This window comes from Erpetoichthys calabaricus, chromosome 4, assembly GCF_900747795.2.
Source record: "Erpetoichthys calabaricus chromosome 4, fErpCal1.3, whole genome shotgun sequence".
NCBI classification, from domain to species: domain Eukaryota; kingdom Metazoa; phylum Chordata; class Cladistia; order Polypteriformes; family Polypteridae; genus Erpetoichthys; species Erpetoichthys calabaricus.
Genome location: NC_041397.2, coordinates 4,211,376 through 4,236,878, shown reverse-complemented (window position 1 = coordinate 4,236,878; position 25,503 = coordinate 4,211,376). Strand labels below are relative to the sequence as shown.

General features: G+C 41.9%; 1 protein-coding gene across 1 annotated transcript in view; it reads right to left on the bottom strand.

The window, feature by feature from the left end:
* Window positions 1-25,503, bottom strand: part of poglut2 (protein O-glucosyltransferase 2) — an 85,069-nt gene that overhangs the window by 5,004 nt on the left and 54,562 nt on the right. Inside the window, exons 9-10 of the mRNA XM_051926350.1 lie at window positions 6,675-6,779; window positions 4,472-4,528 (exon numbers count right to left, since the gene is read on the bottom strand). Of these exons, the coding sequence (XP_051782310.1) occupies window positions 4,511-4,528; window positions 6,675-6,779 (123 nt within the window). The 3' untranslated portion in view covers window positions 4,472-4,510. The remainder of the gene's footprint in view (window positions 1-4,471; window positions 4,529-6,674; window positions 6,780-25,503) is intronic.

Here is a 25,503-nt window from a genome sequence, read left to right as displayed (position 1 = left end):
TAATCCAATAAACGTAATGTCACTGCTGAAATCCTACTGTGTCCATAAGGCATGTCAGATATTAAAAGGAAGTTCAGCCAATGAGAAACAAAAATCCAAAGAATTAAGAGGGGGTCCCAAACTTTTTCATATGACTGTGTAACATCACTGACTTAGAATAGGTGAGTTAGGATTCTTCCAGTTGAGCAAGATAAGTCTACTTGCCAATAGTGAAGGCCATTACAGTTTTGTTTGTTCTTCTCCACTTGAAGCCCCTCTGTGAGCCCACCAAACACAGCTGTTAGTGGGTTAGGAGGGATTGGGACACCAAGGCTGTCTGACAGGTATTTAAAGATTTTGGTCCAGAATGATGTTAATTTGGTGCAGGCCCAGAACATGTGGCCCAGTGAGGCTGGAGCTCGATTGCAATATTCACAGATTGGATCTTGCCCTGGAAACATTTTGGACAATTTTAAACGAGAGAGATGCGCTCAATAGATTATTTTAAGTTAAATAATTGTATGCTTTGCGCACATGAAGCTCAAGTGAATTCTGTGCATTGCTACCTTCCAGTCCTTTTCTGAGATGTTATAATAGCATATAACATTCCATACAATCAAGTCAAACTTAACAAATAAAACTAAATTCAAATCAACACCCCACCCATGAGAAAGAGGGGAAGGCCGACTGCCCGAGTCAAACTGATGAGAGTAGTAAAGTGAGAAAGGAGTCTTTTCTCTCCCAATTTAAATGCTTATTTTAAAACTAGGGGTGGACAAGCCCCCCTGGTGCCTTCGACGCCCAACCCCCAGTTGCAGCCAGAATATTAGTAAAATCTGTAAATGTACAAAAGAAAAATTATTATTTATTGAAGTCAAAATCACGAAATTCTATAAATATGTAAAAGAAAAATGTATTATTATTTAACGGAGTGAAAATCATGAAATGCGAATAAAATATTTATTCTCTTGCAGACTGGAGTATTCCCGTTAAACTGAGGTCCAGTATACTCGATGAGTATTTATAAGAGACTAAATAAACGATCCATTCATTTTAACTGATATTCTTATAGATAAAAAACTTTTTTTTTAAAAAATTGCCCATTTAAATAACAAGAAAAATCACGTGAAAACTAAAGTGGCATGCAATGGATCATCGTAACTCGACCTTCAGCTGACTAAATCACCGAAATACAAACACTTTTTTTTTTTTTTTATAGTTTGTTTCTGTGAAAGAAAGTTTACTCGATCAAAAATAATGTAATTTACTGAATTCAGTTATTAAAATAAATTATTGAAATAATAATGGTTTATTGAAATTAAAAAACACGACTTTCTTGATATTAAAAACCACGATTTTCTTGATATTTTAGTTTATAAGTTAAAAACGGAATAAGAATCTGAAAATCTAACAACATCACATTAAAGTTCGATAAATTCTGAAAAGAATGATACCAAACATATATATGTAGGTTTTAAAATAAGCCCAATTTAAAGCGTGACCAAAAACGTCACATAAAATCGTTGAACAAAATCGTTGCACTTTTAGGTTTAGGATTATATATATATATATATGGAGAGAGAGAGAGACAGTAGATGCTATTGATGAGGTCCTGCCAGGTTTTAAAAAAAGTTGTGTACAGATCCTCTAAATGAGAATTTGATTTTTTCACAGTTTCAAATAATATATAACCAGGGCCGTGGAGTCGGTAGATAAATCCTTTGACTCCGACTCCAACTTCCCGACTCCGACTCCTCTGTATTTAATATGCTAATGTTGTTTCCATGTTGATTGAAGGAAGGCAACATACACGTCATTTAACCACAGAACTACTGGCAAAGAAGCTGACTGTTTCCCGTATTGGCCAATTTAAACAAAAGACAAGAAACCCTGAACACACATCAGGCCATAGCACACACCTCCACCTACATCATTACACTCATATGAACCTGTTAGACACATTATATTTGAAATCAAATGAAAACACTTTTTGTAATGTACCATAATCCAGATTACAATATGTGAATGTCAGGTTGTATAATCGCTCACCTGAACTTCACACTCGTAGTAACACCATCTATGCACTGGGCTTTATTCTTACATCAGAGAAGTACAACGGTACCTCGGTATACGTCCGCTCTGGAATAAGTCCAACTTGGTATACGTCCTGTTTGTACATGAAAAATTTTGCTTGGTGTACGACCTTTCTTTGGAATACGACTTGCGTGCTAGAACATCGTGCGCTACCCTTGTTTACCTCTCTCTCGAGACAAAGCCACGACTGCCCACGAGTGTCAGTACACCAGTTGGTAGCATTCAGTGAACAACCCGCGCTGTAACTCTATGTGAGTTTTCAAGTGATTTTGTATTTTTTCACGTAAATTTAAATTAATTTTTGAAAAGTATGAAGGTGGCGTGCATATCCGGGACATGGCTGCTGCATACCGTATGCCAAGAACGACGGTATCTACGATCGTGAAAAACAAAGACGTTATTAAAAAGTAAAGTGAGGTTAAATTTTCATTTATTTCATCTAATTGCTTTTGTATTTATGTATTTTAGTATTAAGCAGTGTTTAAATTATTTTATGCAACCCCATCAATGTATAATATGCCAATAACAATAGGATTTCTTTTCATGGGAACGGATTAATCATTTTCACTTTTTTTCTCATGGGAAAAATTTGTTTGGTATATGTCCTGTTTGGTATAAGTCAAAGGATCTGGAACGGATTAAGGATGTACAGTATACCGAGGTACCACTGTACTTAATTAGGACTATTGTTTGTGAAATGGGACATTTGAACTTAATGTATTTTTTTTTCATTATAATTTAAATTTATTAGGAGTCAGAGTCTGTACATTTTTGCAGACTCCAAGCCCAACGCCAGGCACCCAAAATTATCTCCAAATCCGACTCCTCGACTCTGACTCCAAATCCCTGTATATAACATCAGTTACCCACTGACTTAAAAGAGGTGAGTTAGACTTATCTTGCTCAACTGGAAGAATCCTAAGTGCTAATAATGAAGTGAAGGCCATTACAGTTTTGTTTGTCCTTCTCCACTTTAAGCCCCTCTGTGAGCCCATCAAACACAGCTGTTAATGGTTTAGGAGGGATTGGGACACCAAGGCTGTCTGATCGCTATTTAAAGATTTTACGTTCAGAATGATGTTAATTTGGTGCACACCCAGAACATGTGGCCCAGTGAGGCTCGAGCTCGATTGCAACATTCGCAGGTTGGATTTTGCCTGGGAAACATTTTGAATAATTTTAAGCAAGACAGATATGCTCAATAAAAGATTTGAAATTGAATAATTGTATGCTTTGCACATATGGAGCTCGAGTGAATTCTGTGAGTTGGCTGCCTTCCACTCCGACTCTGAAATGTTGAGTGAGAGATCCTTTTCCCACTGTACTCTGGGATCTTTAAAAGGAAGGGACTTTAAAATGTTAGGTACATATTACAGAAATGCTGTCTGAGTCCCCAAGACTGATCGATATCTCTTCTGGAACAGAAATAGGTGGAAGGTGAGGAAAATGGGGCAGATTTCGTTTAGCACAGTTTCTAATTTGGAGACAAAATTGTGTTGATGGGAGAATAAATTAAAGGTGTAACTGTTCATAGAATGCAAAGATATTTAAAAAATTTTTTCCAAAATGAAATTCATTTGATACTCTCCCAAAACATGTGGCCCAGTGAGGCTGGAGCTCGATTGCAAAGTGCTAGACTTTTTGGACTTTTTTTTGCAATTTTGTTTAATAGGGCTTTGGCATGCTAATGTGTGTTATCTATGTCAAAATTACACCATTTTTAATGTTTAAAAAATGGTTACAAATACGTATGTTGCAAAGTTGCATTTTACAAATGCGACTCTTGACCAGTTTGCTGACTTACTCTGACCAAAAGGGACGAACCCTTTAATCGCATTTTTAACATTTTATTATTCTCTCAATCTCAATCTCAAAATGAAGCTAACAAAAGAGTCTGTAGTCAGGCTGATTTTCCACACTATCTATAGTACCTTTCAAATCTATCTATCTATCTATCTATCTATCTATCTATCTATCTATCTATCTATCTATCTATCTATCTATCTATCTATCTATCTATCTATCTATCTATCTATCTATCTATCTATCTATCTATCTATCTATCTATCTATCTATCTATCTATCTCTCTCTCTCTCTCTCTCTCTCTCTCTCTCTCTCTCTCCTTTTCTGCCCATCTCTTATACAGTATAATGTCTTTTCTATCCATCTATGCACTGCTAATCAGGAGACATGATTTGATCCTGCACTGTCATTAAAGTGTAGAAGCAGAGGTTATTTATCACAAAATGAATACCTACTAACCAGAAGAGTATTTCAGATTTTTGTTATATTTACTAATAATGTGACTTATCCACCCATTGCCAACACCAGTCCATTCAGAATGTACGTTTGTAATAAACACAGACCTACACACTTGTTTTTGTGTTATTGCATTACCTTGGTTCCTGTCACGTAGTGTACTCCAGTTCTTCAGAATTACAGCTCATCCTTACTCTGAAAGAGACAAAGCAGATTTCATGTTTTAACCTAATTTTTCTAGCCTTTTATCTGCAAATAAGAGCGGCATGATGGCACGTTGCTTAACACTGCTGCATCACAGCTCCAGAGTCCTAGTTTTGAACAATTTCCTTATGTCTTTGTAGGATTTTCTGCAGGCACTCTATCTTCCCTCTTAAATTTCAAAGTCACATAGTTTAGGGTTATTGGAGGCTCTAAATTCACCCCGCGTGAGTTAATGTGGATGTGTTTATGAGTGCACGTCCACTGCTGCTGACACAGGCACTTTGGCATTGACAATTTTTCTTTTTAACTGAATTTCAATTCATTTTCAAATTTGAATTCCGTTTTTTTAGTTATGAATGAAGCAAACTAATTAAGGATGCAAGTGAATATGTGCCAGTCTTCACAAATCGTGTAGAATTGAACAGCATTCCACAAACCTGGTCATCATTTTCCTTTATTTTCTGATTTTGTGCACTCGTGGCACTGGGTGTAACTGGGAGCATGTGTGAGCATGCAGTAAATTCAGTTAAGAAGCTTAAATAGCAGCTGGCTGTTTAATTCAGCAGTACAAACCAATGCTGATAGATAGATATGAAAGGCACAATATAATAGCTATACAGACTGATCGATCGATCAATCCCAGGTGTGTTGTCCAAGGAAGTAAAGCTGCTGGGAGATGGTGAGCCCTGGGTGAGCCCTCCACAAAGACAGCACATCTCTGCTGAGGGATCAATTGTCAGTTTGTTGTTTCATTTCACATCGTCATTGTGATTTTTCTAACATTAATGAAGAACCATTATTGAACATTTGTAGTAGATGTTTTGACTGACATACAAAATCAGGTTACGAATGTTGACAGGAATGGAACTTGTTCATAACCCGAGGGTCATCTGTATTTTTTTCTTATATTTTTTCAAAAACAGATGTACACCTCTGAGAATTTCAAATACCAGAAAGTGGACCTCTTATTAAGGAGATTCAGATACCTTAGCCTGTCAAAAATTGTCCTTCAGTCCAGTCCTATAATTGGTTGGTTGGTTGTCTCTGCTCATGTCCTAAAATCGCACACAGGATTCGCTGCTCAGACTCACAAGTGAGACTACATCAAAGTACGCAGCTCCGTTTTCATGATTTACAGTTCCTGGCACTCCAGTTGGAAAGACGCCTCATTCAGGCACAGAGACAAAAAACTCCTTTTGGCAAAACTCAGTTTGCACAGTTAAATCCTTAGATTTTGAGAAGGGGAATTCTGGTGATCATCCATCAAATGCTCAATTGGTAAACCCCACGCACTTGGAAAGAGAGTTGAAGAGTTGGGATGATTCTCCATAAATTGTATTGCATGTAGTTGACGGGCATAGCACCACCAGCTGTGATGATAAAATGGCAGCAGGGGATTCTGCCCACAGAGACATCTTAAGCAGTGGCGTTGACAGTGGAAGGCTTCTGGGCTTTAGCCCCTGATCACTGAGAGCTCTTTCCTCAACCCATCCAATGGTCTTACGTTTGCAGGCTCTGCCCTCTCTTTCTGTGTTGTGACATCGTAAAAACTTCACGGGGAACACCCCCAAAACTACATGAAAACTTCACAGGGGATCCTGCTTTCCTTCTAACACTCATGTTGAACTCACAGCATTATCAGGGGGTGTGGAGTCATTAATAAGTGCTGAAGCTGGTGACGCCCGCTCACTGCAACTCAAATCCTTATTTTAACTAACCCGACATTAACCTACCATTTTATTCACCCTTTTAAGGGACTTTGGCACAACAGTGTTATTCTACAGTTCATGGTGCAATGCATAATCCTAAATTGTATTCACCGTTTATTTCCAGAAATTGTGTTTCAATTAACAATTTTTGCACCAGCACTCAGCAGTTTGCTCTTGTCAACATTTAATTGCCAACATTTAACTGTGAGTGTGCCAAATGTGCAATGAATTTGCCTGGTTTTACATGTATCTACAACTTTTACTTCTTTATTGATGATCGTTATATATTCACTCCCTGAAAGGAAATGTAATGGCACGTCAGCCACACGATCCACTTTGGATGTCTGAGCATTGCAAGGCTACCAGCCCACTCTTTGGTAACCATGATAAGCCCACTGAAACAGAAACTTTAGAGGGTTACAACATACCAGCTCTGTCGGACAGGCACAGGGGAAAAGGTCGTCCTTTGGCTGCTCCACGACTTCCATCCCATCTCTAACCTTTGGTTCATTCACTTGTAAACTGGCATATTCCTGAAACACAGTTCAATAAATATGTCACATCAGCGCCATTTAGGCATTCCTTTGTACTTACATCCTGCCATATCTTTGTGATGATTGTGCAATTAGGGAACATTTATTAATCACATTGTGTGGCAATGCTTTGATTTGTACAGTATACTGCGGCTAAGCAAATCTCAGTTTACAGAAGTGGACAGATTTGTCGGGCCCCTTCCAGCTCATTGAAAAAGTGCTGTCAGCCTCCTGAAAAGTGACAAAATGAAAAGCCATTGTCCCCTTTGAGATGTCACTGAGAGTAAAGCAAAGTAAGTGTGACCAGAGATCAAGTGTTGCTTCTTCAAAAACGGCCCGGGCACATTTGTTGGGACCCCTAGAAAAGATCTTTCAAACTTGCTGTTTTCTTGAATTCGCACCACACACGTCTCCAAGAGCTAAACTTAAAAGAAGTGGTGAGGTGGCCTTCTGCTGTTATGCACCTAACATCTGGAGTAGCTGACCAATAGAAATTCGCCAGGCTAATACGGTGGAGCACATTAAAAAAACTGCTAAAAACCAGTATTGTAACGTGGCTTTCTCACAGCTTCATTTTAGTGTAACTCTGATATTCTGGATATGCATTGAATTTTCCTTTTTTTCATGGCTATGCTATCCGTACTAACCCCTACTTTTCTCTGCTGTTCTTTTTCCGGTTTTCTGTGTTGGCGAACTGCGCCTTGTGATTGACGGCCGGCAGCTCAACCCGGCACGGATGCCCAGAAACTGGAAGGATGGGGGAAGGCAACTATTTTGGGACATTGCCTCCCCACAAGACTCTAGATGGAAGCTTCCCTATAGTGTAGTGGTGGATTCCCACAGGGTACCATGGGATATGGAGTTCAGCATCGCAGCCTTGCTGGATACCCTGGGTGCCGCCAGGAGATGCTGTGGGAAGATGGTGGGAGACAAGGTTCTCACCTAGCCCAGATAGATAGATAGATATGAAAGGCACTATATAATAGATAGATAGATATGAAAGGTACTATATAATAGATAGATAGACTGATTGATTGATGGATCCCAGGCGTGTTGTCCAAGGAAGTAAAGCTGCTGAGAGAGGGCGAGCCCTGGGTGAGCCCTCCACAAAGACAGCACATCTCTGCTGAGGAATCAATCGTCAGTTAGTGGTTTCATTTCACATTGTCATTGTGATTTTTCTAACATTACTGTAATGAAGAACCGTTATTGAACATTTGTAATAGATGTTTTGACTGACATACAAAATCAGGTTACGAATGTTGACAGGAATGGAACTTGTTCATAACCCGAAGGTCATCTGTATTTTTTTTCTTATATTTTTATCAAAAACTGATGGATACCTCTGAGAATTTCAAATACCAGAAAGTGGACCCCTTATTCTGACATTCTGATATCCTCTGATGAAGGAAAGTCCACTGTAATTATGTTGTTGGACTTAAGTGCAGCGTTTGACACCATCGACCATTCTATTTTACTACACAGGCTAGAAAATGATGTTGGACTCACAGGCACCGTGCTCGCTTGGTTTAGTTCTTATTTATCAAATCGATTCCAATACGTACAGAAATGTGCTGACAGGACTCCATCATTACACACAGAAGTTCAATATGGTGTCCCGCAGGGCTCAGTACTGGGACCTTTACTGTTTTCACTTTACATGCTTCCACTGGGATATCTCATTAGGAAACATAATGTTAATTTTCACTCGTATGCAGATGACACCCAGTTATACCTTTCATTTAAATCAGATGAAGTTTCTCCCATGTTGTCTTTAATTAGTTGTGTTAGCGAATTAAACGAGTGGATGAATGAGAACTACTTGTCTTTAAATACAGATAAAACAGAGATGTTAATTGTTGGAGGGAATGATGCTGATCACAACAATATTCTGTCATCATTTAACTCAGTTGGAATCCCAATTAATTTTACTGAATCAGCCCGCAATCTCGGAGTTATCTTTGACTCTAGCATGTCATTTAAAGCGCATATTACAAAGTTGTCCAAAACATGCTTCTTCCATCTTAAAAATGTTAGGAAATTAAGGCGTTTTCTAAATAAACAGGATTCTGAGAAATTAATTCATGCATTTATCTCTAGTAGGATTGACTACTGCAATGCGCTGTTCACTGGATGTTCAAACTGTTCTTTATACAGCCTCCAGTTAATACAAAATGCGGCTGCAAGAATTATTACAAGAACTAGAAAATACGAACACATAACTCCAGTTCTTAAATCTTTAAACTGGCTCCCGGTTAAGTTTAGGGCAGATTTCAAAATCCTTCTTTTAACATATAAAGCATTAAATGGTCGAGGTCCGGCTTACTTGTCTGAACTTATCATGACTTACAAACCTGAGCGCACATTAAGATCTCAAGATGCTGGTCTGCGTATGATTCCAAGGATTAATAAAATAACAGTGGGAGGTCGAGCTTTTAGTTACAGGGCCCCTAAACTGTGGAATGGTCTGCCTGCTACTATAAGAGATGCCCCTTCAGTCTCAGCTTTCAAAGACTCACTACTTCAGTTTAGCACACCCTGACTAGAGCTGCTGATTAACTGTACAGACTGAATCTCTGTTGTAGGTCATTAGCACTAAAACATAAGTAACATGATAGTTAGAATTGGATACTAACCCTCACTTATTCTGTTTTTCTTCTCGGTACTCAAATGTGCCACTTGGTGCCACGGCCCACCTGCCAAGTTGTTTTGCCTGCCTAAGGTAAAGTCATCCCTGATGGAGGATCGCAGGAATCGTGAGAAAGAGGGGTCCTTTCATCGGATTGGCTGGCCCAACACTGTTTCAGCCGTGGAATGGCCAAATGGGGGAGGCAGCTTGAAGGATGAGGTCTCCAGGACACTACACAAATCCAAATCTTATTATGGGATATATCATCTACTGTTAAATTCTGCTCTGTACTTCTAAAATTTATATTTTTTATTTCTTACTATATTGAGAAATTGTTCTGTTCTGTGTACTGCATTGTATTGTATTGACCCCCTTCTTTTGACACCCACTGCAATCCCAACCTACCTGGAAAGGGGTCTCTCTTTGAACTGCCTTTCCCAAGGTTTCTTCCATTTCTTCCCTACAAGGTTTTTTTGGGAGTTTTTCCTTGTCTTCTTAGAGAGTCAAGGCTGGGGGGCTGTCAAGAGGCAGGGCTTGTTGAAGCCCATTGCGGCACTTCCTGTGTGATTTTGGGCTATACAAAAATAAATTGTATTGTATTGTATTGTATTGTATTAAGGAGCTTCAGAACCCTTAGCCTGTCCAAAATTGTCCTTCAGTCCAGTCCTATAATTGGTTGGTTGGTTGTCTCTGCTTATGTCCTAAAACCGCACACAGGATTCCCTGCTCAGACTCACAAGTGAGACTACATCAAAGTACGCAGCTCCGTTTTCATGATTTATGGTTTCTGGCACTCCAGTTGGAAAGATGACACATTCAGGCACAGAGACAAAACACTCCTTTTGGCAAAGTACTAGTAGATCATGCGGGCAAAAGCCCCGAATTACTTCCGGGACTGACTAGAAATTTGAATTCTCCATCTGACCCGGAAGTGCTGATAAGTCACGTGGACGGAAGAACAGAAGCACTTCCAGGAATCCGGCACTATAAAAACGACTGCTGGGAACCCAGCCAGTGACCCAGAGTCGGGTGGATGGTGGACGAAGCTTGCTGGGAGGTGTGGAGTAGAATGAGTGAACAGAATTGTGCTTATTATTGCTTATTGCGCTTGTGGATTACTTGCCGGGCGGCATGGTGGCACAGTGGTAGCTCTGCTGCCTCGCAGTAAGGAGACCTGGGTTTGCTTCCCGGGTCCTCCCTGTGTGCAGTTTGCATGTTCTCCCTGTGTCTGCTCCGGTTTCCTCCCACAGTACAAAAATCATGCAGGTTAGGTGCACTGGCGATCCTAAATAATGGATGGTACTTACTGGATGTTCCCTGAAGCTAGACAAAAGGAAAAAAAAATAAAGCAACCAGCATTGGATGGATTTAAGGATGTCCACAAGGAATGGGTGAGAGCAGTCATATTTTGTAATGGAAACAAAGACTATTCCTGGGGTTTACTAGGAATTTCAAAGACTCATTTTATCTTGATATTATGTAACCTTGGTACCATGGTAGTCGTAGATATTTATATTCCAGTAGTTGTAGTTATTGATGAATGCATTTTAAAATCCATCCATCCATCCATTGTCTCCCGCTTATCCGAGGTCGGGTCGCGGGGGCAGCAGCTTGAGCAGAGATGCCCAGACTTCCCTCTCCCCGGCCACTTCTTCTAGCTCTTCCGGGAGAATCCCAAGGCGTTCCCAGGCCAGTCGAGAGACATAGTCCCTCCAGCGTGTCCTGGGTCTTCCCCGGGGCCTCCTCCCGGTTGGACGTGCCCGAAACACCTCACCAGGGAGGCGTCCAGGAGGCATCCTGATCAGATGCCCGAGCCACCCCATCTGACTCCTCTCGATGCGGAGGAGCAGCGGCTCTACTCTGAGCCCCTCCCGGATGACTGAGCTTCTCACCCTATCTTTAAGGGAAAGCCCAGACACCCTGAGGAGGAAACTCATTTCAGCCGCTTGTATTCGCGATCTCGTTCTTTCGGTCACTACCCATAGCTCATGACCATAGGTGAGGGTAGGAACATAGATCGACTGGTAAATTGAGAGCTTCGCCTTGCGGCTCAGCTCCTTTTTCACCACGACAGACCGATGCAGAGCCCGCATTACTGCGTACGCCGCACCGATCCGCCTGTCGATCTCACGCTCCATTCTTCCCTCACTCGTGAACAAGACCCCGAGATACTTGAACTCCTCCACTTGGGGCAGGATCTCGCCACCAACCCTGAGAGGGCACTCCACCCTTTTCCGGCTGAGGACCATGGTCTCGGATTTGGAGGTGCTGATTCTCATCCCAGCCGCTTCACACTCGGCTGCGAACCGATCCAGAGAGAGCTGAAGATCACGGCCTGATGAAGCAAACAGGACAACATCATCTGCAAAAAGCAGTGACCCAATCCTGAGCCCACCAAACTGGACCCTCTCAACACCCTGGCTGCGCCTAGAAATTCTGTCCATAAAAGATATGAACAGAATCGGTGACAAAGGGCAGCCCTGGCGGAGTCCAACTCTCACTGGAAACGGGTTCGACTTACTGCTGGCAATGCGGACCAGGCTCTGGCACCGATCGTACAGGGACTGAACAGCCCTTATCAGGGGGGCCGGTACCCCATACTCTCGGAGTACCCCCCACAGGATTCCCCGAGGGACACGGTCGAATGCCTTTTCTAAGTCCACAAAACACATGTAGACAGGTTGGGCAAACTCCCATGCACCCTCCAGGACCCTGCTAAGGGTATAGAGCTGGTCCACTGTTCCGCGACCAGGACGAAAACCACACTGTTCCTCCTGAATCCGAGGCTCGACTATTCGACGGACCCTCCTCTCCAGGACCCCTGAATAGACTTTTCCAGGGAGGCTGAGGAGTGTGATCCCTCTGTAGTTGGAACACACCCTCCGATCCCCCTTCTTAAAGAGGGGGACCACCACCCCGGTCTGCCAATCCAGAGGCACTGTCCCTGATGTCCATGCGATGTTGCAGAGGCGTGTCAGCCAAGACAGTCCTACAACATCCAGAGCCTTGAGGAACTCCGGGCGTATCTCATCCACCCCCGGGGCCCTGCCACCAAGGAGTTTTTTGACCACCTCGGTGACCTCAGTCCCAGAGATGAGGGAGCCCACCTCTGAGTCCCCAGGCTCTGCTTCCTCATTGGAAGGCATGTTAATGGGATTGAGGAGGTCTTCGAAGTATTCCCCCCACCGACCCACAACATCCCGAGTCGAGGTCAGCAGCGCACCATCCCCACCATATACAGTGTTGACACTGCACTGCTTCCCCTTCCTGAGACGCCGGATGGTGGACCAGAATCTCCTCGAAGCCGTCCGAAAGTCATTCTCCATGGCCTCCCCAAACTCCTCCCATGCCCGAGTTTTTGCCTCAGCAACCACCAAAGCCGCATTCCGCTTGGCCTGCCGGTACCTATCAGCTGCCTCCGGGGTCCCACAGGACAAAAGGCATTTTAAAATTCTAAACATATTTTGGTTGTTTTGTTCTACACCATTAATTAAAGAGTTATAGTTTTTTTTATTTTTTTGAACGGTCTAGAAGTCAACCTTAATGTGTTAATAATTCAACTTGGGGATAGTTGACTGTTACAGTACTGCACAGCTACTTCATCATCATCAATATCATTTATCATTGGTGAGTTCCTGTACATTTTACTGTATTTTAATTATTTTAAATTATGACATATTTACTCTGCTTATAACAAAGAAAATGACAGCGCATACTAAAGAAAACTTGCTTGCATGAATTACAGTACGTATAGTGGTATGATTGGTATTTTACATTCTAGCATTGCGGGAGACTTAGCAGTACAGTACTGTACAGTAGATGGTTTACCTTTACATTCTTTTTTTAGGCAATGTATTAAAACGTTAACATTATATAAAGTTATTGTCTGTTTTTACCTGCATTATTATTAATCTTTAATATTGTTTTTTTGTATCAGTAAGGTGCTGCTGGAGCAAGTGAATTTCCCCTTGGGATTAATAAAGTATCTATCTATCTATCTATCTATCTATCTATCTATCTATCTATCTATCTATCTATCTATCTATCTATTATATAGTGCCTTTCACATCTATCTATCTATGTTTTATATAGTGCCTTTCACATCTATCTATCTATCTATCTATCTATTATATAGTGCCTTTCACATCTATCTATCTATCTATCTATTATATAGTGCCTTTCACATCTATCTATCTATTATATAGTGCCTTTCACATCTATCTATCTATCTATCTATTATATAGTGCCTTTCACATCTATCTATCTATTATATAGTGCCTTTCACATCTATCTATCTATGTATTATATAGTGCCTTTCACATCTATCTGTCTATGTATTATATAGTGCCTTTCACATCTATCTATCTATCTATCTATCTATCTATCTATCTATCTATCTATCTATCTATCTATCTATCTATCTATCTATCTATCTATCTATCTATCTATCTATCTATCTATCGTATTAAGCTGAGTTTTCAATGAAATTAAAGTGCTTTGGGGGCATATTTAGGGTTTAAACTATAAAAATAGGGAATTTAATAGGCATTTTTTAACCACATCCAAAAGTTGCATTTTTTCACAATTCGCGGGTGCTCTAGAAACGTAACCCCCGCAAATTTTGGGGGTGTACTGTATTGTTAAGACCATTACATAAAATCCAAATGAAAATCTACTTTAAGTCCATCTTATAATAAGACAAAACAAGACAAAGCCAAAAGGGATGAATACTTTCATAAGGGACTGAATGTGTCTAATAACATAAGGGACTTCGTTTTTGAATGTAAAGTACAGATAGTGTTCACTGTGATCCTTTGGCATTAAATACGATGGTGTCAGACACATAAATCACTGACCTAGGTGTAGTGTGTCATGCTGCGATTGAGAAGTGTCCATGGATGCCAACACAGAAGGACATCATCAACTGATGCTTTAACTCTTATAGGGTGGATGTTGACTTTTGTCAACTGAAGAGGGCGGATGTCAAATAAAGCTGACATCTGGGGGCAGGGGGTGATACAAGCTGTAAGCACCGTTATGATATACGTAGGCAGACCCTCTTTGCTTGGAGGACTGCTAGACTCGTGGACTTGACGTAGAATTCCTTTGTGTGCGTGAGTAGCACAGAGTAAACAACGTCTAGAGCCGCAGACACTGGCCGTGACAGCAATGACAATGTGCAAAGCAAAATACTCTGTGCATGTTATTTATTTTTTGCGTTTTATTGCTGAATCGGACTCTGACTTATCGAACTTCAATTTCGATGCAAGTGATCTGTCCATCCATCCATCCGTCCGTCAACCAACCTGCTAGATCCTAACTACAGGGTCATGGGGGTCTGCTGGAGCCAATCCCAATCCAACACAGGGCGCAAGGCAGGAAACAAACCCCGGGCAGGGTGCCAGCCCACCGCAGGGTGCACACACACATACACACCAAGCAAACACCAGGGACAATTTAGGATCGCCAATGCACCTAACCTGCATGTCTTTGGACTGTGGGAGGAAACCCATGCAGACTCCACGCGGGGAGGACCTGGGAAGTGAACCCGGGTCACCTAACTGCGAGGCAGCAGCACTACCCACTGCGCCACCGTGCCGCCTACAAGTGATCTGGAGATCAAAAATGAAAGTCAGTCACCTGCATCAGCTGATCGTGCAGCTGACGCGCCTACTGCAATATTCACCCTGGGAGGACTACACAGACCGATCTGTCAGGAGGCAAGCTGGCAACTGGACTTCAAATGAGACGGCGTGCCAATGGACACTACGATCACCAGCCACTCGGCTACTTCAAGATGCTTTGGGTTTTTGTTTTGCCCTTCGGCTTGTGAGTGATGAGGCAAACTGGTAGGTAATGTGAAGTTGCACACTGTAAGGGCTCATGGAACATAAAAGAGAGTGACATTGGTCATAAATACATATTTTATGTTGATTTGTGTGCTTTTTATAAAAGTTTTTTTGAAAAAATATTCAGTCAGCCTTAGGACAAATAAAAAAAAAAGAAATTAGCCCTAAAAGAGTTAAAACCCAACGTACACTTAGAGAAGCACCTGCCATAAAGGTCTCTGTGTGCCTGAGCTCTTAGTGATTCATATCTTGTGGTTATTCGCTAGGCTTTCTTTATTTTCAGATACTGCATGATGGACACCACTTGTTTTGGCTCATTTTGTTTCTCATTGTTGTTTGGTTGCCAATTAAGAAAAAAAAGAAACAATTAAGGGGTCCGAGTCTTCAACAGCAACTCAATTCAAATGAATTCAAAAGAAGTGAATTAGCAGCAAAAGCAGGTCACTGATTAAGAAAAGGGTGAGAATGAAAACCTGCAGCAGCCACTGAGGCCCTCCAGGACTGGAGTTAGAGACCCCTGCGTTAAGGGATCAAGGAGTCTCTTTCACTTGTCCTGAGAAGGTAAAATGTTATTTTGTATATTGTGCAACATATTCCGATTTGTTTCTAAAATGTCCCTGGATTTCTGTTAGTAGGGGCAAAAATCCCCCCCCCCCCCCCAAAAAAAACCAAAACATTACTCTCTACCCTGTTTTGGGCCTGTTTGTATTGGACAAGAATCAGGATAAAACAATTGGAGTCTTTTTGAATGACACGTCTAATACTGTAACCTGCTCACACCAAGCATAACCTGGAATTTTTCTTTAACAGTAGCTCTTGCGTCATTATGAATCAAAGTTAAAGTGGCCATGTTTAAACATTAATCATGGCACCATCAGGGACAGTCATTAAATTGTCTGGATCAGTCTGCCATAACATGTGAGCGTTCCTTACAAGTTGTAAAGCTTTCGCTTTGCCAAAGAGATACACAGCAGCCGCTCTAAATGTTTCCCTGGTATTCTGCTGTGTTATCATTAAAAGTACTTCATTTTGTGTCGGCTTTTGGGCATTCTTGCATTTTAGTCAAATGTATTCCATGAAAACTTAACGTCAAAAATGAAAACATTACATGCCACATATGCACAAAGTGTATCGATCTTTACTTACAGACGGGGACAGATGTGCCAGTGCCCTTCCAACTCTGGAAATGTGCTGTATGCCCCCTGAGGAGTGACAAAATAAAACACGATTGTCCCCTGTGTCCCTGCATGCCTTTGAGATGTCATCAAGTAAAGCAAAGCAAGTGTGACAAGACATCAAGTGTCTTGCTTATTCTACAAAGATCTTCTAAAATGTGTGGAGTACAAGTCACAGGAGGTTCTGCTCAACCTTTATAACACACTGGTGAGGCCTCATCTGGAGTCCGGTGGGCAGTTTGGGTCTCCAGGCTACAAAAAGGACATAACAGCACTAGAGAAGGTCCAGAGAAGAGCAACTAGGCTGATTCAGGGGCTAAAGGGGATGAGTTATGAGGAAAGATTAAAAGAGCTGAGCCTTTACAGTGATGAAGAGGAGACCTGACTGAAGTGTTTAAAATGATGAAGGGAATTAGTGCAGTGGATCGAGACTATTAATTTAAAATGAGTTCATCAAGAACACTGGGACATAGCTGGACACTTGTTAAGGGGAAAGTTCACACAAACATTATTAAGTTTTTCTTTACTCAAAGAACGATTGACACTTGGAATAAGCGACCAAGTAGTGTGGTAGACAGTAAGATGTTGGGGACTTTCAAAACTCAACTTGATGTTTTTTTGGAAGAAATAAGTGGACAGGACTGGCGAGCTTTGTTGGGCTGAATGGCCTGTTCTTGTCTAGAGTGTTCTAGTGTTCTAATGTAAAATGGCCTGCACACATGATCCCCAATAACAGGATTCGAATGATTTTTTCAAACTTGCTTTGTTCTTGAATTCATACCACCCACGTCTCCAATCGGGCAATCAGTCATTCGGCCTATTTAAATGGAGAAAAGTCATCACTCTGCTGTTTGATGTCAATGTGTGTCCTACACAGGGAAAGCAAAGGAGTGAGTTGTCTGAGGGGATCAGAAAGAAAATGATAGACCAGCATGTGAAAGCCAAAAGGGTAGAAGACCATCAACAAGCAGTCACAAATATGAAGAAGTTGAAGGTCCATGGGACTGTAGCCAACCTCCCTGGACGCAGCTGTAAGAGGAAAACTGAACCCCAGAATGTGCAGAAGGAGAGTGAGAATGGTAGATAAAAAGCCAAAGACAACTTCCAAAGAATGTGTGAATTTCCCCTTGGGATTAATAAAGTATCTATCTATCTATCTATCTATCTATCTATCTATCTATCTATCTATCTATCTATCTATCTATCTATCTATCTATCTATCTATCTATCTATCTATCTATCTATCTATCTATCTATCTATCTATCTATCTATCTATCTATCTATCTATCTATCTAATATAGTGCCTTTCACGTCTATCTATCTATCTATCTATCTATCTATCTATCTATCTATCTATCTATCTATCTATCTATCTATCTATCTATCTATCTATCTATCTATCTATCTATCTATCTATCTATCTATCTAAGAGATACAAGCTAAACTCCATCAGTGTCTGATTGCTCCAGGTGACAGTGAGCTCAATGGATGAAGACCCAGGAGGTCTGCACATAAAAAAGCCAGACTGGAATTTATTTAAATGCACATTGACAAGCCATAATGCTTCTAGGAGAACAATGTCCTTTGGACAGATGACACACAACTAGAGGTTTTGTGTACCGACTCAATAGCCCTGGGGATGAGACCACCATAGTAGGGTGGGCAGTTTGGTTTTATGCCAGGGACAGGAACCATTGATGCAGTCTTTGGATTGAGACACTTCATAGAGAAGCATCAGAAAATGCAGTAGGAGTTGCCTATGGTGCCATTGATCTGGAGAAGAAGGTTAATGATGGAGTGTCACATCAAGAGGTCTGGAGGTGCATGAGAGAGAAAGGAGGACGAGAGAAGTATGAAAGGATTGTCCAGGATAAGTTTGAGAGAGTGAAGACTCAGGTTAAAAGCTGTATTGGGGTGACAGACAAGATCCCACCAGGGATCTTCTTGAACTCTTTAGCTCTTTGATCTAGTTATGAGTGTGTTGAATCATGGGTAAAAGACCAATCCTCCTGGTGCTTACTTTTTGTGTTGTGTAGTACCAGAAAGGAGGAATTGGAGAGGAAGTTGGAATAATAGAGAAGGGCTTTGGTAGATAGAGGGTGGAAAAACAACAGGAAGAAGAAGACAGAATATGTGAAGTTTAATAATGATCAGGATTCAGAAGTTAGGTTTGAAGGGACAGATACTGAAAAGAGTGGAGAAGTTTAAATATCTAGGATCCGTGGCAGTGGCAACCCAAGATGGAGAATTAGATGCGGAGATAACCCACGGAGAGCAGTGAGTATGGAACAATTGGAAGAAAGTATCAGGAGTGTTGTGTGATGGAAGAATTAAGGTGAGGGTTAAAGGAAAGGCTTTTAAAAATAGTAAATAGTAAGACCGGCAATGATGTATGGAGCTGAGACGTGAGCAGTAAAGGGAAGCACAGGAGAAGACATTGAAATTGGCAGAAATTAAAATTTTGAGATGGACACATGAAGTTACAAAGAAGGAGAGAACAAGAAATGAGACAATCAGAGGTGCAACACAAGTGGGAGAGAAAGGACAGGCAAGTAGTTGGAAGTGGTATGGATAAGTGATGAGGAGAGACAAGGGGTATGTGGGCAACAGAGTGATGGGAATGGAAGTCCAGGGGAAGAGAAAGTGAAGGAGACAAAAGCAGAGGTGGAGGGATAAAGTGCCCTTTAATGATGTCTGAATTATCTGATTTGCAATTTGAAACTGTGGAACAGAGGGGTAAATCAAGGAAAGATGAACCTTTCTCCCAAATATTATGGAGGGCACTACAACTACTGTATATACTCGCGGATAAGTTCTCCCGCAGATAAGTCGGAAATTGATTTTATTGTATAATTTCTGTTATTTTATAATGTTGGTCGTATAAGTCGAATATGGAAAACTCACACTATTGGTCCAAGAGATTACAATATGCTAACGCCCACCTGAGAAAGTAACCACGGAGCACACGGCCTTTTATTTCTCTATGTGGGTGCGGCAATGCGTGGTATCAGCGTGTGCTCCTAGCCTCTCTCTCTCTCTCTGTTGCGGCTACGTGACCACAGGGTAATACCCAAACTATTCCGAAGTGACGTTTGCACTGATTTGTGGTTTTTGTATCTTACACCCTCATGCACCTTTATCGTAAGAGCATCCCTTATCTACAATGGAGCGTTTGAGCAGAAGAAAATATGAAACTGGTTTTAAATGAAATGTCATTGAAGTGGCGAAAGAAATTGGTAACTGTGTTGCTGCAACAAAATTCGATGCATCTGAGAAACTGATGCGAGATTGGAGGATACAAGAAAATGTAAAGAAAAAAAAAAAAATCAAGTGTCGCATTTTTGAACGGGCGTATAAGTCGGGGTCTGATTTTATGATCGATTTTTCAGGTTTCAAGACCCGACTTGTAACAGACAACAATGAAGCTGCATATAGGGAAGAGGTTCAGAATCTGACAGCATGGTGCAACACCAACAACCTGGTCTTAAATACCAAAAAGACCAAAGAAGTTATTCTGGACTTTTGGACCACTAAAAAGACCAATCACAGTCCGATAACAATCAATGCAGATGCTGTGGAGAGAGTTTCCAGCCTTAAGTTTCTAGGAGTCACCATCTCAGAGGACCTGTCCTGGGCTGACAACAACATGGCTATAATAGGCAAAGCACAACAACGCCTCTATTTTCGCAGGAAGCTAAGGACAGCTGATCTCCCCCAGAGGCTGCTGGTTAATTTCCGTAGATGCACTATAGAAAGCATTTTAACTAACTGCATGATGGCCTGCAGGTACAACAGCTGCACCAAGCCTGCTAAAGAAGCCCTGCAGCGGGTCGTAAAAACAGCAGAGGCCATTACTGGGACTGAACTGCCATCACTCAAACTTTCGTATAAGACTCGCTGTGTGAGAAGGGCCAGAAACATTCTGAAGGACAAAACTCATCCTGGAAATTCTGTGTTTGAGCTTCTCCGATCAGGCAGACAGACACTTTAGGTCAATCCGTGGACGCACAAACAGACTACAAAAACAGCTTTTTCCCATCTGCCATAAACTTTCTGAACTCTGAATCTCCTCAGTCTGAAATCATTTTTAATTGAACATGTGCAATAAGCTCTATTGTTAATGTGCAATATACTAATGTAATACAATATAGAATATGTAATGTACTATTCATTAACAGGTGCAATAACAATTTATGCTGCTGTACTTTGAGCAATAATAATTTGCTCTGGTTACTTGATCACTTAACACTGTATACGACATATTTAGAATTATTTGACTTTTCTTTATATGCACCTTGGGGCTGTCACAAAAAGTAATTTTGTTGTGTTACACAATGACAATAAAGTGCTTGAACCTGAACTATACTGTATACAGTGATACCTTGGAATCCGTACTTAATCCGTTCGAGTTCAAAATCATTTGAGCTCCAAGACAATAATAAAAGTAATAGAAACTGGAATAATCCATTCCTGGGTCCCACAAACTCGAATTTTCTAAATGATTTTAACAATAAATACATTGGATTTTAAGGTAAAATATTAACAAATACTGCACTGGGTTGGCGCCCTGCCCGGGATTGGTTCCTGCCTTGTGCCCTGTGTTGGCTGGGATTGGGTCCAGCAGACCCCCGTGACCCTGTGTTCGGATTCAGTGGGTTGGAAAATGGATAGATATTAACAAATAATAATAATATTTGAATAAAAATGTATAATAATATATTTTAAAATATAAAAACCTGCATTTACCTTAAAAAGGAATGATGATGGAGCACGTGGAAGCTGGAGTAGGAGGAGGAGAGAGATTATTGCTTGGAAGGCGAGTCACCTTCCATGATAACATCAGGTAACTGCGTTTCTGATGCTTTCACTACAGCTTCCAACAACGAACTGAACGACAAAGCGTATGGGTGGCCAGAGTGCTGGTGAAACGTACGCACAAACTCACACACACAACGTGCAGGGCATTCAGATTCCAAAGCAGCGTTCGGATTCCAGAGCAAAATTTGCTCAAATTATTCGTTCTGATTCTGGGGGCTAATACTGTATAAGGGTTTTTCACAATGGAGCAAACTGTAGAATGCGAGTGATGCTGAAAGTTATTCCATAAAGAAATACAAAGCTCAGCCAGTTTGGATCCAAACTTGCAAAACGCCTCTATTAAAATCATAAAATGAATCCTTTCAGCTTTTTGTATATTCATAAATAACGACTAAGAGGTCTTCTGCTGGCTAACATCCACAGGCAGTGTCGATAAAAGCAAGTACCTAGAGGTGTCACTAAGCTTTACTACTTATTAAGGGTTTACCCCCCGCCCACCCCTGATAAGGACCTCTATTATATATGTTAGATGGAAGGGAGACAGGGTGGGGACAGGGGACAGCAGGACCCCCGTGGAGTTTTTGCACAGTCATCCATACATGTCAAGAAGGCAGAATGAGAGAGTTTACTCCCGAAGATCAGGTGCTGGACGCCTAAGTCCATTGGACAGGATCAGGGAGGGCGGGATCTCGAAAATCAGGTGCTGGATGTGTGAGATCAGGGGCTAAATCACTAGAAGCCCCCCAACCAAAGCTTACATCTTTTTAATAAGTCAAAACCTACAAAGTAAAAGGCAGTGGCTGCGTTATCACGTAACGAGGGTAGCCTGATCGCTACTGTTTATTGTGAAATCTCGTGTCTCCTCCTGCCATGTGTAATTATCTCAAGGACAACAACGTTTTTATTGCATCCCGGCAGATAAAACTCAATTTAATGACTTTATATCAAGGCTCCTCTGAAGTTATGTAATTATGGTGTGTCTTTTTTTTGTCTACTGATGTTTCAAACATAAAGGTCTGTCCTGGGCAACCAAGCCAAATGCCATCTGTATAAAAAAAATTGCTAAAACGAGAAAAGTGAGATCTTGTCTAACAGTAGAACCCTTAGTGGTGTCATGGACAATAAGCATGGTCTGGCGTCCCTGGCTGGGATGGTTCAAGGTTCCTTACCTGGCCGAGAGGCCACTTTAATGGAAGGTCAGGGAGAGACCACTCACATGGACTATTTACTCCCCTTGATACAACAGGTGGCAGTCTCCCAGGGCTATGGAGCCTGCATGGATATCCACAGGTGCAAGCTGGGAATTACAGTCCTGTTGGACAGCCCTGTTGGGTTCCATAGGTGCTGCCAGGGGGAGCTGTAAGGACAGACCACCCCTGCTTTCAGCGACTTTCGCCTGACCCAGAAGTGCTCCCAATGTGTAGTGCAGTAACACCGGAAGTACTCGCGAGTTTGGCATAAAAGGGGCTGAGACGCCTCACCTCAGGTAGTCAGAGTCAGGTGGAAGAGGACGGAAAGGAAAGACAAAAAGAGGGAAGACGATTATGGTTTGTGTTCTGTGCTTGTTTAACTTTTAAGAGAAAAGTCTGGGAGAGGGATTTATGAAAAAGAAAATCTTTATTTGAAACTGAGGCCTGTGTTTTTGAAGGTGTGTTCGGAGCTTGGGGGGGCTCAGTGGTGCCCCCTAGTGGAATAACTCTTAGTGGAATAACAAAACCCTCCTAAACTCCTTCTTCTTCTTTTGGCCGCTCCCGTTAGATCATCTTCTTCCATATCTCTCTGTTCTCTGTGTCTTGCTCTGTCACCCCCATCACCTGTATGTCCTCTCTCACCACATCCATACAGCCTTCTCTTAGGCTTTCCTCTTCTCACCTTCTCTGGCAGCTCTATCCTTAGCACCCTTCTCCCATTCTACCCAGCATGTCTCCTCGGCACATGTCCAAACCAACACAATCTCGCCTCTCTGTGTCTCCAAAATCCTCCTACACAACTAAAATAAATCAGCTAGCCAAGAAAGCGAACATTTTCATTTGGCTTGCTCACTGTGGGCACAGTCGTCACAGCCCCTGTGAAATAAATTATTTAAAACCCCAAATGCCCGGCTGCCTGTGAATACTCCTTCATCTTGGTGGATTCTGTCCTCAATTGAAGACCAAGTAAGGAGACGACTGAGGACTGATGGAGTCTGTCCTTGAGTTCTGTGCTGACCAACTTTGTGGTGTCCTCTGTCACCTGTTCAGTGTGTCACTAGGGCACCAGAACGTGCCACTGCTGTGGAAAACATCCTGCATTGTAAGATGGGCACCTCTTCACCTAATGATGACACACCAGTGGCACTCACATCTCACATCACAAAGACCTTTGAGAAGCTGGTCCTGGACAATATGAGTCCTCGTGTGATAGACCACCTGGACCCATTGCAGTTTGCCTGATGTGGACGATGCCATTATCTGTCTGTTCCTCGAGGCTTATTCTCACCTGGGTAAAGATGGCAGCACTGTGAGGATTCGGTATTTTAATTTCTTCAATACCATCCAGCCATCCCTGTTAAGGGTTCAGCTCAGAGATATGCAGGTGGCAGAGTCTGTGGTGTCCTGGATGATGGACTACCTGTGGGGCAGACCACCAACTGTGAGACTTGAGGACTGTGTGAGCAACACTGGAGCACCACGAGGAACAGGCCTGTCTGCTCTTCATTCTGTACACCTCTGACTAGAAATATAACAGTAGGTCAGGTCACTTGCATAAATTCTCATTGGATTCTGCACTTATGGGGGGTATTGATAAAGGGGATGAGACAAGAGAGGAGTCAGGGGGGAGAACTTTGAGAATTGTCTCCATTTAACATTTTGAAGCACCAAACAGCCTCTATGTCCAGTCACTATTCAAAGAGTGGATGTAGAGGTGGTCCACTCCTACAAGTACTTGGGGGTCCACATCAATGACAGGCCGGACTGGTCTCGTAAGAAAAGAACAGACTCTTCTTTCTTAGGAAACGGCATTCCTTCAATGAGAAGAGTGACATCTTTTACATTTCAGTGAAAGCCATTGTGGCGAGCTGGGCCATAAACATCACCTCAAGAGAGGCCCACCAAATCAGCAAGCCAATTAAGAAGGCAGGCTTAGTTACGGGATGCACTCTGGACACCCCTGGAGGCCTATTCTGACCAATGCTTCACATCCTCTCTGTGTGACACACCAACACTGAGAACTTTCAGACAACGAATTATTCAGCAGAACCATGTCAAGAACAGTGGTGGGGGTCCTTTAAACCAACAGCACTACTTTCTTTTAAATTTTCTTGCCTTATAGTCCTCCTGGTGTGTGTTCAGACCAAAGTGTATGTGTATGTTTATGTATTAATTTTTTTATCTACAGTATATTCTCACATATAAGTTGGGTCTTGTGACCTGAAAAATCGATCATAAAATCAGACCTTGATTAATACGCCCGTTCAAAAATATGGCACAATTTTTTTACATCTTCATGCCTCCTCCAATCTCTCACCAGTTTTTCAGACACATCGAATTTTGTTGCAGCAGCGCAGTTACCAATTTCTTTCGCCACTTCAACGATGTTTAATTTAAAACCAGCTTCATATTTTCTTCTGATTTGAACGCTCCATCGTAGATAAGGGTGTATGAGGGTGTGAGATACAAAAAACACAAAACAGTGCAAACGTCGCTTCGGAATAGATCGGGTATTACCGTGTGGTCACGTAGGCACAATACATAGAAAGAAAAGGCCGTGTGCCCCATGGTTACTCTCTCAGGTGGGCGTTAGCATATCGTAATCTCTTGGACCAATAGCATGTTTCCCGCATTTGACTTATACGACCGACATTATAAAATACCAGAAATTATACGGTAAAATCAAGTCCCGACTTATCCAGCGAGAGAACATATCCGCGAGTATATACGGTACCTATTTATGCATCTATTTATTTAACTCTTTGAGGGCTGAATATTTTTTGCAGGCAACTCAGTTTTCTGAAAAGCACACAAAGCAAAGGTTTCACATTTAAATCAACGTAAAACGTCTGTTGCTGTGACTGCTGTCGACGCCTGTTCAGCATCTCTGGTGGCTGTGTAGGGGCAGCTCGATGGCCAGTAGGAATGCGTGGGGAGCTGGCTGCCCGGCCTGTCTTCGCGTGGCGGTTCGACACAATCTGCTTTGTACCTCTTGTCATTGTATGTGGCGGTCCTCCCAGGCAATCGTTGCTGTGGGCGCATCAGCTACATAAGCGTGTTCA